Raw genomic sequence first — 12,876 nt, 5'->3', positions numbered from 1 at the left:
AAATCCATTTAGGCCTACCTTGTTTTTCTTTTCCTGAAGACAAGCAGAGTATACTCTTCGAAACGTCGAGACCATACCGGCTCTTTTCAGAGCCAACACTCCAACAAAAGATATTTACTCATGGTTGTACCCGCAAGTTTACTACAAATAGTTTCTTCCAATTTATCTCCTGATGAAGACGAGCAGAGTATACTATTCGAAACGTCGACACCACACCGGCTCTTTTCAGAGCCAACACTCCCCCCACAAAAGAGAGTTACACATGGTTGTATACCCGCAAGTGCTAATTATTTATAGTGTCTTTCAATTTATCCACACCAGCTGATCCACACCATGCAAGCAAAGCTTCAAACAACACTTAGGCCGCCCATCATTAATGTCTTAACAGGCATTTGCGATGGGTCTAGTCTTGTCTCAAAGTACTCCAATGTAAAGGTTGGTCTTGATTCAGATCTTCAAGGGTAACAGTTCCGTATGAAATCCTTGAGAGAATATCTTGTGTTTGAATCCGATCTCATGTCTTGAAAGACATGTCGAGAAGTCAAAGCTCGCCATACACAACGTACACCAAAGGAAGAAGTAAATCATTAACGTACAATCTAAGAGTCACTTGCCTTAACATTTTAATAAGTTAAAAATCTTATTAAAGTGAGCGCTGGTAATACTAAACCATGGCAAAGGTTTTTATTTCTGTTTTCTCCAAAGTACAATGCCCATTTGACGAGTCAATATTCCTGATACTTGATATCTTATACTGGACCGGTCCACTATGTATCTAGGAGGGAGATAAGGTTCTTAGTATGTTCACTCTTACTTCGTAATACTAAATCATGGATAACTATTTATTTCACCCTTTTCTCCAAAGTGCAGTGCCCGAAGTGCAATGGCCGATTGAGAAGTCAATATCCCTGATACTTGATATCTCATACTGGACCGGTCCACTATGTATCTAGGAGGGAGATAAGGTTCTTAGTATGTTCACTCTTACTTCGTAATACTAAATCATGGATAACTATTTATTTCACCCTTTTCTCCAAAGTGCAGTGCCCGAAGTGCAATGGCCGATTGAGAAGTCAATATCCCTGATACTTGATATCTTATACTGGACCGGTCCACTATGTATCTAGGAGGGAGATGAGGTTCTTATTAGTTATGTTCACTCACACTTCTCAATACTAAATCATGGCACATTATAGTTATTTCACTTTTTTCTCCAAAGATAAATTGACGAGTCAATATCCCTGATACTTGATATCTTATACTGGACCATTCCACTATGTATCTAGGAGGGAGATGAGGTCCCGTAGTAATTGATAGGTTTCGGGTTATGTGGAATAGTGGTTGAGGGACTGAAAAGAACATATGTTCACCTATACTTCGTGCACATCAGACATACAGACTTATACCCAAATGTATAATCACTCTCTGGTAAAGTGGATCCAACATTATTATTATTATTATTATTATTATTATTATTATTATTATTATTATTATTATTATTATTATTATTATTATTATTATTATTATTATTATTATTATTATTATTATTATTATTATTATTATTATTATTATTATTATTATTATTATTATTATTATTATTATTATTATTATTATTATTATTATTATTATTATTATTATTATTATTATTATTATTATTATTATTATTATTATTATTATTATTATTATTATTATTATTATTATTATTATTATTATTATTATTATTATTATTATTATTATTATTATTATTATTATTATTATTATTATTATTATTATTATTATTATTATTATTATTATTATTATTATTATTATTATTATTATTATTATTATCAATAACATTATTATTATTATTATTATTATTATCAATAACATTATTAACATTATTATCATTATGCTGCCACTTAGCGTCCAAAAGTCTTCAATTATATTAACTTAATTATTTTGTGTTAATCATGCTATTTGTCGTACTGATTGAAACCATGTTTTAATGAAGCAAATAATTTGGCCACAGTATCACGAGAGGGCGCACAAGTTGTGTTTCAGGGTTTTCCAAACTTGCATTTGCCTGTTACGTAAAACATCCGTCAATTTTCCAAGCAAAATATGACAAACTTTAAAAGCCAAAATGTACCAAATCTCCTCAAACGTTAAAGCGCATGAACACGCCCGGCTGTTATCCTTAGTGCACAATTTGTTACCACAATTTGTGCATGTTATTATTTCAAAGTAAATTATTGGTCTGCAATGTACTAGGCTTGGTGCACCAGTCTGCCCTTTAATGTGGTGCACCCTGTGTGATGCTTCTCTCAAGGAGTATGTTATTACCTACAACATATGCAGCTTTAACGACTTGAAACCAAGTCTAGACCTGATTGGTTTTATGGTTTCCGCATATATACTTCCTTGAAAATCTTGAAATCACGAGCGCACGTTTGATTTGATTACTCGTTTGTTCCCCGTTGGTCTTTTGGTGTACATACGTTTGTTTGCCCGCGTGATTCTTGTCGTCAAGCGCCTGTTTACTCTGGCTGTCATAAAGTACGTATCGGATAGACTCGCCTTGATCAGGGCCCAATTTCATAGAGCTGCTAAGCACAAAAATTTGCTTAGCATGAAATTTCTTCCTTGATAAAAACAGGGTTACTAACCAAAGTTGCATATTACTTGTTACTGGTAATCAGTTGTTGATTGTTGGTCCTGAAAATCACGTGGAAATTTAGATGGTAAGCCTGTTTTTATCAATGAAGAAATGTTATGCTAAGCAATTTGTTGTGCTTTGCAGCTCTATGTAATCGGACCCTTGGCCATCTTGCATGTTTAATGTGGATTTCAATGCGTCATTCAATTTCGTGCAGTAAGCAGTATAGCATGGCCTTTTGAGTGCGACGGTTGGCATTGCTATGAGATGGAAACTGCACAGTAAGCACACAATCGACCGTTACGCGTTGTGCATGCACCAACAAAATATTTATCATATTAAGTAATGGTTAGACCGCAGGACTTGCAATCACAATGTTGTGGGTTCAAATCCTACCAAGCTAACCACTGATTTCACAATGACTAGAATAAGTGCTGTTGTCTAGTTACTGAAACACAACTTCATAAGTATAGGCGTGCCATGAAACCAATGTTGTTTGTATGAGAGAGATTGGCTGTTGCCAGCTTGGTGTTTATATCCCCTTGTGGGAGTTTGCGAAGTTCCTTCCCTGGATGGCAAGATCTTAACTAACAGACTCTGTCATAAATAGTTTTGTAGTTAACCTTTTAGAAGAATCGTCAGTTAAAAAAAAAATTGCAGCATAGTGTTGGTTCGAGTCACATCACTTGTGTCATTAAGCAAGACACTTCACTTTGCTTCGTCCTTCGGATGGGACGTACAACCGTTGGACCCGTGTGTTGTGTAACGCATTTAAAAGAACCCAGTGCACTTATCGAAAAGAGAAGGGGTTGCCCCGGTGTTCCTAGTTTGATTGGCTGCATATTGCATTGTAAACCATTACATGTTGCTTTTGTAAAAGGAAAAGTAGATCTCATAATTCAAACATAGCCCCATCCACCTTGCAGGAAAATACTGTATGTTAAAGCGCATTGAGCGTCACTGAGTGACGAATATGTGCGCTATATAAGAAGCCATAACCATCATCATCATTGATGTAGACCTATTATTCAATCGCAAATGACAACACTCCTTTAAGCGTTCTTAACCAATATTATCACTTAGTTATGTCTTTATTGTTGGAAGTAATTACATGCAGATACTTAATATACAAGGTCTTATTGTTAATCTCAAATCGGAAATTGAAGTTGCGTTTAATTGAAACCACTTAATTCTGAAACTGCATGCTAGCGTCCCAAGGCTATAGAGTTTATGTACAGTATAAGATGTTAGGTTAGAGTGAAACTGCATGCTAGCGGCCCAAGGCTGGAGTCTGTATTGAGTATACGATGTTGGGTTGTAGTGATGTATCCTGCAGAGATCTACTTGAATTAATTGCAAGAAAAATTAAATCGACCCGTTAAGACCAATTAACGTTGTACGGTCTTGTAGAATATATTAACGCTTTCGTGTATAACGGTGACGAGTCAGTAACCCTCATGGACTGTACCAGATTATGCCTGCAGATAAAATACACAATTCGTGGAGCCGGTTTTATAGGGAAAGCATGGGGAAAGTAACAGATCCATACCCAGACCCCCCCCACCCCCACCCACTTCTATCCCTAGCAGAATATTCACTATACTTGGTTATAAAACAGTAATTTGCCTTTCAGCGTGTTGTATGCTTGTGGTCTTTGATTAAGACGTTATCGCATAATGAGACCTTGAGCTTGTTTAAAGACTTGACACTAAGGTTAGCACAAACTGATTTGGTATAACGAGAAATGGAGAGCTGCTGAAAGTATAAAACATTCTGAGAGGCGGCTCCCTCTGAAATAACGTAGTTTGAGATAGAGGACATTTGTTCACTCAATTATTAAAAGACTTCAGGCCTGAAGCCTTTTGAAGGATTGAAAGGACACAAATTTGTGCAACTAGGGTTGTTTTCTTTCTGGTTTCTCTTGCAACTTCGATGACAATTTGAGTCAAATCAAGCTTTTTGTATGCATGTATTATGCTGGGATACACCAAATGAAAATACATGGTCTTTGGCAATTACAAAGGGGTCCGGTGCCTTAAACATCTCAACCCGAATCAGTCGGCCTCATTGTCTTGACATTCAAGGCTAACTTCTCGATCTACCTACCCCCCCCCCCTTCAGATGTCGTCATCGCCCCACGCATTTCGTTGATCTATGGTCGATGCTCTGCCATGAGCATTATACGAAACAATCCAACGTTGCGCAGAATAGTAATTTGTGATCATTGCATTTCGGAACACAAATTTGTATAGGGGAATTGCCAGACGTGTTCTGGAACTAATTATGTCAATAAAGTTCCTGTAATTATGGGGAACAAACTAAAATATTTGTACTGTTTTCAAACATTGAGTTTTGCACATACAAGATCAATCTTGTAAAATGTCCCTATATCACCTCTCAGCAAGCCTATAGGACCAATTTTGTATAGGGTCCTTGTCGTCCTATGTCGTTGGAATCACATGGTCACAATATTGGGCAACATTAACACTGCTTGAAATTCTTTCTGGGGCTCTCAAATCTGTCTAATAATCTAGAATAATTTGAGGGCCTGAAAAAACCGTAAAGCCGTTGGTCCCGTGCGTTGTGTAACGCACGTAAAAGAACCCAGTATAGGCCATAACACTTATCGCTAGAGGAGGGGTTCGCCCTGGTGTTCCTGACTGCGGCTGCTAAATGCGCCGTAGCACCTTGTAAACCCAAAGCCGCTGCACATAATTTGGTCTCAGAATTCTTAACTTCAATAACCTATTCTGTAAATATGTATGTGCTAAGCGCCTTGAGTACCTTGCTGGTAGACACGTGTTATATTTATATGACTTCGAAATTATTATTAATAAGTTATGTGTAATGGTGATAAGCTGATGTGGCAACCATTGTAATGAGCTGATGTTATGATTCGTTAATTGAATACGATGTCAGTGTGTTCTTTCAACCGCGTATTTTACCAACGTGTGCCAGCCCTTGAGTACAGTTTTAATTTGTTGATTCAGTTGCTTTTCAAGAGGTTTGTCGCCTTGGCCAGCTACTAAGAATTTCTTGTTTATCGTGCCATTTTCGAGGTCATGGCTGTCTTCTGCGCAGACTTAATTACAAGTCGTTAGTCAGTGTCTATTGTGTATGATGCCAGCGCCATTACAAGCGCCATTGATCTCCAAAACACACATCATGCCGTTCATGCAACAGTCACAGTGCGATTATACATTCATGCAACGGCCGTAGGTAGCACGTTTGCGACTGACTCACAAACATATTGGGATCGAGGATGCGTGTACCTTCCCTGAAACTTCAGTGGGAACGATCAAAAAGCGGCGCGCGGATGAAGACTCACACTTTCCGAGGATTGATTTCAAGAGGGTGGGGGGGGGGGGAGTTACCACCAGTAGCGCCCGCATCCCCTCCTCGTTCCTGAAGGAAATTCACTCCATTTCGATCGTTGTCCTTACAAACAAGAAAATCGATTTTCAAGTAATTTTATTCAAATGTGCATCTATAAATCGATCAGAAACGGAAGTGCTTATTTTGCACGCTCTACCACTTTTGTAACTACAATGACCCAATTTGTACCTCATTTGACACCATTGACTGGAAAAAATATAGACATTACACACAACAAATACTGTTGTTGGCAAAAAGGTGCAAAAACAACCCTTGAATTATAGTTAACTCGATCAAAGTGCAAGTTGCCATTAGAAAGTTAAGACGAAACTCAACTTTTGACCCGGTACAGATTTTGGCCCACATCGTAAACGAACTCGAAGAGTGTGGATTATATCGGATGTTGTGCCATCTCTTTTTTTTTATTAAAATAACATTTTAAAAAGCTGGGTCAATATTTCCATTTGAAAGTACAAATTATTTTTCTTCTAAACACTTCCTTCTACATGGACAAACAGTACCGCTTTAAAAAATAATAATAATAAAACCGCGAGGTGGCACAGAGTTGTGCAGTTGTTTTTCAGCATTTTTTTTGTTTTATTATTTTAAGCCCCGCTAGGCACAGACGACAATAATTCTACCCAAATAAAGCAAATATTTCCTTGTTTTCTGTAAACAGGAACATCACTCAATGTCCACTGCCTTTAAAGTAACTGTACACGTTTGACAAACCGTGTTTTTTTTCTGATGTCAACATTATTTTTTTAGCAAAAGTTGTTTTTGCACGTAACTGTTTTACAGTTTCCTGAAGTAAGCGTTTAGTAATCCTTGGGTTTTCAAGCATTTTTTTTTATCAAAACCACTGATATAGACTAGTTCATAATCAGATAGTTTTCAAATTGAAAGACAGATTTACTTTAATTACCAATAACGCATTTGTCTTTAGCAAAAATATAATAACTTATTTACATAACAAAAAGTTAATGCACCAAGTACAGCCCATTAAAAAATATAGCTAGCCATAAAACACTTTACTGTCATCCAAATGACAAGAACTATCATTAATTTAAAGTACTGCAATATATAAATATTTCTACTTAAAGGCAGTGGACACTATTGGTAATTACTCAAAATAACTATTAGCATAAAACCTTACTTGGTAACAAGTAATGGAGAGAGGTTGGTAGTATAAAACATTGTGAGAAACGGCTCCCTCTGAAGTGGAGTAGTTTTCGAGAAAGAAGTAATTTTCCATGAATTCGATTTCGAGACCTCAAGTTTAGAATTTGAGGTCTCTAAATCAAGCATTTGAAAGCACACAACTTCGTGTGACAAGGGTGTTTTTTCTTTCATTATTATCTCGCAACTCCGACAACCAATCGAGCTCAAATTTTCACAGGTTTGTTATTTTATGCATATGTTGAGATACAGCAAGTGAGAAGACCGGTCTTTGACAATTACCAATAGTGTCCAGTGTCTTTAATCATGTAACATGAACTAGATTGTGAAGTATAAATTACATGTAATGGTCGACAGATTAAGAGTCAACCAGTGCGTGCAGTTTTATTACAAAAAATCTAAACTACTTGATGGTTAGAAGGATTTAACTATTTACACGTTGTCTTCCGTTTTACAAAACTACGATTTTACATTGCTAAATACAGAATTTAAGATTCTACTTAAAGTGGCAATAACCTGACTCAGATTAGGTATTAACATGTTGTTAAGAAAACACATGCATTTAATATCCACCACAAATTCAATTAATAGTTAACTTATTTTCGGTAGGTTGTTTTCACGTTGGAGCCCATATGTTTAGTCATGATTTATCTGGGTACACTTGTTTTTATCAATAATGACAAACCACAATTGTTTTCACAGATCATTCGTAAAATAGTCCCTCTGCCAAAAAAAATAATTGTACAAAAAAAGAGGGGGGGGGGTATTTAGCTTCCAAATCTTTATTAGATCACCCCAATAACTTCTGGTTCACTAGTGACCAAGATCCGGGTCCAGTGATGTGGCCTGCCGTCGATCTACCAAACTCTTCCTATCTTAGGACTAATCTTAGGACGAGTTCAGTTCCGTTTCCGAAGGCGTGGACGCATTGAACCCATCCTTAAGACGAGTAAGTCGTCTTAACTCGAGATAGGATTAATCCTAGCGTTTCGTTAAATCGGCTACACGCCGATTTCTGGCCCACAGTATATGACGCGGAATATATCGCAAAGTGACCAAGAAAAGGGTCAAATATGATGAAGCAATCGAGTTAAAAATCAATTTTTTAAACCACTTTCCGGGTCAGCCCGCTCGGGAAGTGGTCAGGCCTAATGGGACCCAGAACAAGATGTCGATCTCACAAAGAGCTTGGTCTAATCGTAGCTTAGATAGTTCTATGGGAGATACTATACAAACTTAAGGCTAGTCCTAAGTTATGACGATTAACTTGTCCTAACTTGAGATAAGACTAGTTTTAACTCTTCGTTAACGAAAGATTCTGTTTTAGATTATCTCCAGGGGCCAATTTTTCAAAGAGCTGCATAAGCAAACAATTTGCTTAAAGGGTCTAATGTAACTTTTATAGGACAAAAAATCACAATGTCCACAGATTTACACTCAACTTACACAGTTTGAAGTTAATGGAGTAGAAAGCTTCCCTGAAAATATTACGTGCTGAGGTGCTGTTATAGTTTTGGGGAAATGAGTAAAACAATGTCATGAAAATAATGTTCGTCTTATTAAACGAAAATTATTTTAAGCATTTACAAACGTACTTTCATGACATTGTTTTACTCATTTCTCAAAAACTACAGCACCCCAGTAAGTAATATTTGAAGGGAAGCTTTCCACTATCAAACCCTGTAAGTTTAATGTAAATCTATGGACATTTTGAAAAAGTACCCAAATCCTTTAAGCACAAAAATAGCTCGCTTATTTTTCACATGTTACTGGCCAACATTTCATGCCATATACATTGCTTGTGACTGGTATTTAGCTGTTGTTTACTTAGCATAACAATTGAGTGGAGTCTTGGCCGGTAATCTGATTTTACTAAGCAAGGATTTGATTGCTTAAGCAAAATTTTGTGCCTAAGCAGCTCTATGAAATTGGGCCAATTTCAGAATCCTTTGTTCTAATTGCGGTAAAGCACTTTTTTTGAATCGCACTGATTTTACGTGTTTTGTTTACACACTTGTTTTAGATGTTTCTACTTTAATTACCTATCCGAATTGGTACCAATTCTGTTTGTCCACCTGCTGTGTGTATCTATAATTAAATTTGTTACGTTGGACTGACTGACCTACTATTGTCAATGGAAATTGTTCAATCAATAGGCTGAAATGTACTTGAACCTTTTAAGTGTATACACTTACGCTCATTGTTAAAGGTATTTTATAGTCCTATACAGGGTGAGTGGTCACAGACAGAGTTTATGTTTTGTGTGAAAAACCACACATGAAATAACAAACCTGTGACAGTTTGGGCTCAATCCATTGTATGAGTCATGAAAAAATAGTGTAAAACAATGCACAATTTTCAGCATGCAAACAAAGTCCTTAATTTTAGTGGTACCCGCCGAAATAAGCTGTTCGGGTTTGTGATACAGATTCCTCGAATATGACTTCATTTCTGGGGGAAATTATTCACAGAAAATGTGGTTCTAATATGAACTTCATCAGACGCTCTCAGTCTGAAATGAAACACAAATATTTTGTGTTCTTACCAACCCTGTATATACGCCTATTAACTTTCAAGGCACTTGATACTATTTGTTATTACTCAAAATAATTGTTAGCATAAAAATTTACTCGATGAGAAATGGGGAGCTGTTGATAGTATAAAACATTGAGAAAGAGGTTAATTCTCAATATAATATTTAAATACTTCACGTCTGAAGCCTTTTATTATGCATCTGAAAGCACACAATTGTGCAACTATAGTTTTTGTCTTCTTCTTTCACTATTCTCTTGCAACTTCGATGACCAACGATACACCACGTGAGAACACTGGTCGTTGACAACTATCAAAGTTGTCCAGTGCCACCGCATTGCAAAGTATCAAAATATTTCAGTTGGTAAACTGGATAAATTGTCACAACCATGATTTCAAGACATTTTTGTATGAAAGGCCCGTTCTACCGTTCCTGATTAGAACGATCATGTACGTTTAAAATAACCTTAAAGGATGTTGATACCTTTTATAGATCAAGTTGTTGGCCATGACACTAATCCCTACTCACTGTGAATGAATATGTATGTAATATAGTTTACCTGTAGAAGTTTTAACTTCAATCACTTTTTGAGAAAAATAGTAAACAATCACGTTGTACATGCTTACATAATTTTCGTCTCCAGAGACGACAATTACTTTTGTGACATTGTTTTACTCATTTCTAAAAAAAACCACTCCAGCACCTCAGCATGTTTTATTTAAGGGGAAGTTTTCGTCTACACTTTTATCTTCAAGCCGTGTTAGCGCACTTAAAGTAAATCTGTGGACATGGTGTTTTGTGTCGAAAACAAAAAGTACCCAAACCCATAAGGAATATACCTTTATCATGCTGCCTCCATCTTGGTCATGTTCCTCGTATCCAATAACAATAATGAATGCTAATAATCAGTTTGCAAATAGGAACCAGACTATTTCGTTCTTCCAGCCTCGGTTTGGTAACATTGATATAAATGGGAGAAATTCAAGATGGCTGCACCGTGGTCTATTCAGAGCATCGAGCCAACAGTGTTATCATTGGTTGTTTTGGATTCCTCTGACTGGTGTCTTTTCCCCTTGCAAGTAAACGCCTCGTGGAAAGCAGCTCTGTATCTTGGGTTGGTCAAGTTGTATATGAAGGGATTCAACACTGGATTGATGTATGTAAGGATGCGACCCACCCACTGTGCGTTGTTGAAGTGTTCAGCCGAGAGAGATGCCCCACTACGTTGTGAGATAGTCAGGATGAATGAGAGCAGTTGGAAAGGTGCGAGACAAACGAAGAACGCAACACCGTTCACGATCAGCATCAAGGCGACCTGGTTGCGAATCTTGAGTCGGCGGAGCTCCTGGGCGCTGCTCTCGGTTGACACGGTACTCACCTTCTGGCTGAGGCGCATGATAATCTTCACGTAGAACACCACGTTCAGAGTCAAGGCAACGAAGAACGGCACGGTCTGAACGATGTTGTGGAACTCTACATACCATGTCACGATTGGTTGCTCTACTTCAATCATGTCTGGGAAGTTTTGGAACTCCTGATCTTGAGGCCATTCCACGAAGAACTTTTGATTCTCCATCCGTGTCGGGAGTAGGACTAAGGCGACCATTAAAGCTAGAAGCCATACCCCGATGATGAGCTTCGTGGTGCGTTTCATCCCGCCGATCAACCGGTGCCGGAGAGGGTGGCACACGGCGTAGAACTTCTCCAACGACACCAGGGTGACGAGGAACAGGGACGCAAAGTAGCTGAGATCCAGAAGCAACGATGTGGTGACGGAGCCAACATGACCGACCGTGGACTGGTCAATAATGACCGGACTCCCGATGTAATTGGCAAGCTTCACCGATACCGCAACGGTCAGGAATAATATATCAGCCACCGCCATGTTGATGAGGTACATGTTGGTGACCGTCCACATTCTACGGACACTGGCCATGACAAACAGAAAGGCAATGTTACCGATGAGACCCAGTGCTAGGATGCAAGGGTTGACGATAGAGATTATAACATGATCGGTATGGGTGTACAGCAACCCACTCGGCAGATTCGAGTAGTTGCTAAAGTCATAAAAAGACCCGCTTGTGTACGAATAGCTCGATTCCATTTTCAGATAAGAACTAGCTCTTAAAACTTGGAAACAAAATAGTTTGTAACTGTTTAGCTGACAAAATGGAAGTCCTTGCACCTCAGCTTTCTCGTGAAGACGAGCAGAGCAAACAGTTCGAAACGTCGAAACCAAAACTGGCTATTCTCCGAGCCAACACTCCTCTCGAAACTTGGAATCAAAATAGTTTGTAACTGTTTTAACTATCAGAATGGAAGTCCTTGCGCTAACCAAACACCTTCAGCATTCTCCTGAAGACGAGCAGAGTATACTAATTGAAACGTCGAGACCAAAATTGGCTATTCTCAGAGCCAACACTCCTACCGAAAGAGATTTTACACGTGGTTGTACCCGCAAGTTTACTACTATGTGGTTCCTTCTTACAACAGCTTCAGATCGCATTGAATTCAACGCTGAAATATTTCATACAATAACTCCCGAAGCCGAATGTGAAATGTCAATGAGCAGCACTAGTGGGTCACTTATAAGATTGCAAGATTGAATCTAGTCAATGAGCTACGGATGCCCATGAAGACCACCAATTAGTTGGCTCCCTTCATATTGCCGAATGTGAAATGTCAATGAGCACCACGAGTGGGTCACTTATAAGATTGCAAGATTGAATCTAGTCAATGAGCTACGGATGCCCATGAAGACCACCAATTAGTTGGCTCCCTTCATATTGCCGAATGTGAAATGTCAATGAGCACCACGAGTGGGTCACTTATAAGATTGCAAGATTGAGTCTAGTCAATGAGCTACGGATGCCCATGAAGACCACCAATTAGTTGGCTCCCTTCATATTGCCGAATGTGAAATGTCAATGAGCAGCACGAAGGGCCACTTATTATGGTTAAAAGTTGAGTCTAGGCAATGAGCTACGGATGCCCATGAAGACCACCAATTAGAAAAATCTTACTTGGTAACGAGTAATGGGGAGCTGTTGGTAGTATAAAACACTGAGAGAAACGGCTCCCTCTGAAGTAACGTAGTTTTTAAGAGGTAATTTCGTACTCAAAAAATATTAAAGCACTTCAAGCCTGCAGCTCT

The 12,876-nt window shown here is 38.1% G+C and overlaps 1 protein-coding gene across 1 annotated transcript; it reads right to left on the bottom strand.

Annotated features, from left to right (window-relative positions):
- Positions 1 to 10,683: 10,683 nt before the first annotated feature.
- LOC117293477 (neuromedin-U receptor 2-like) lies at positions 10,684 to 11,826 on the bottom strand. The gene has a single exon (XM_033775826.1). The coding sequence runs from the start codon at positions 11,824 to 11,826 to the stop codon at positions 10,729 to 10,731; it is 1,098 nt and encodes a 365-aa protein (XP_033631717.1). The 3' UTR covers positions 10,684 to 10,728.
- Between the last annotated feature and the right edge of the window lie 1,050 nt (positions 11,827 to 12,876).

Source organism: Asterias rubens, chromosome 8 (genome assembly GCF_902459465.1).
Source record: "Asterias rubens chromosome 8, eAstRub1.3, whole genome shotgun sequence".
NCBI lineage: Eukaryota > Metazoa > Echinodermata > Asteroidea > Forcipulatida > Asteriidae > Asterias > Asterias rubens.
This window is presented reverse-complemented; position numbering and strand designations above follow the sequence as displayed.

Bases quoted from the DNA above. Each gene is read 5' to 3' on its own strand.
- LOC117293477 (XM_033775826.1), bottom strand. From the start codon at position 11,826: ATGGAATCGAGCTATTCGTACACAAGCGGGTCTTTTTATGACTTTAGC.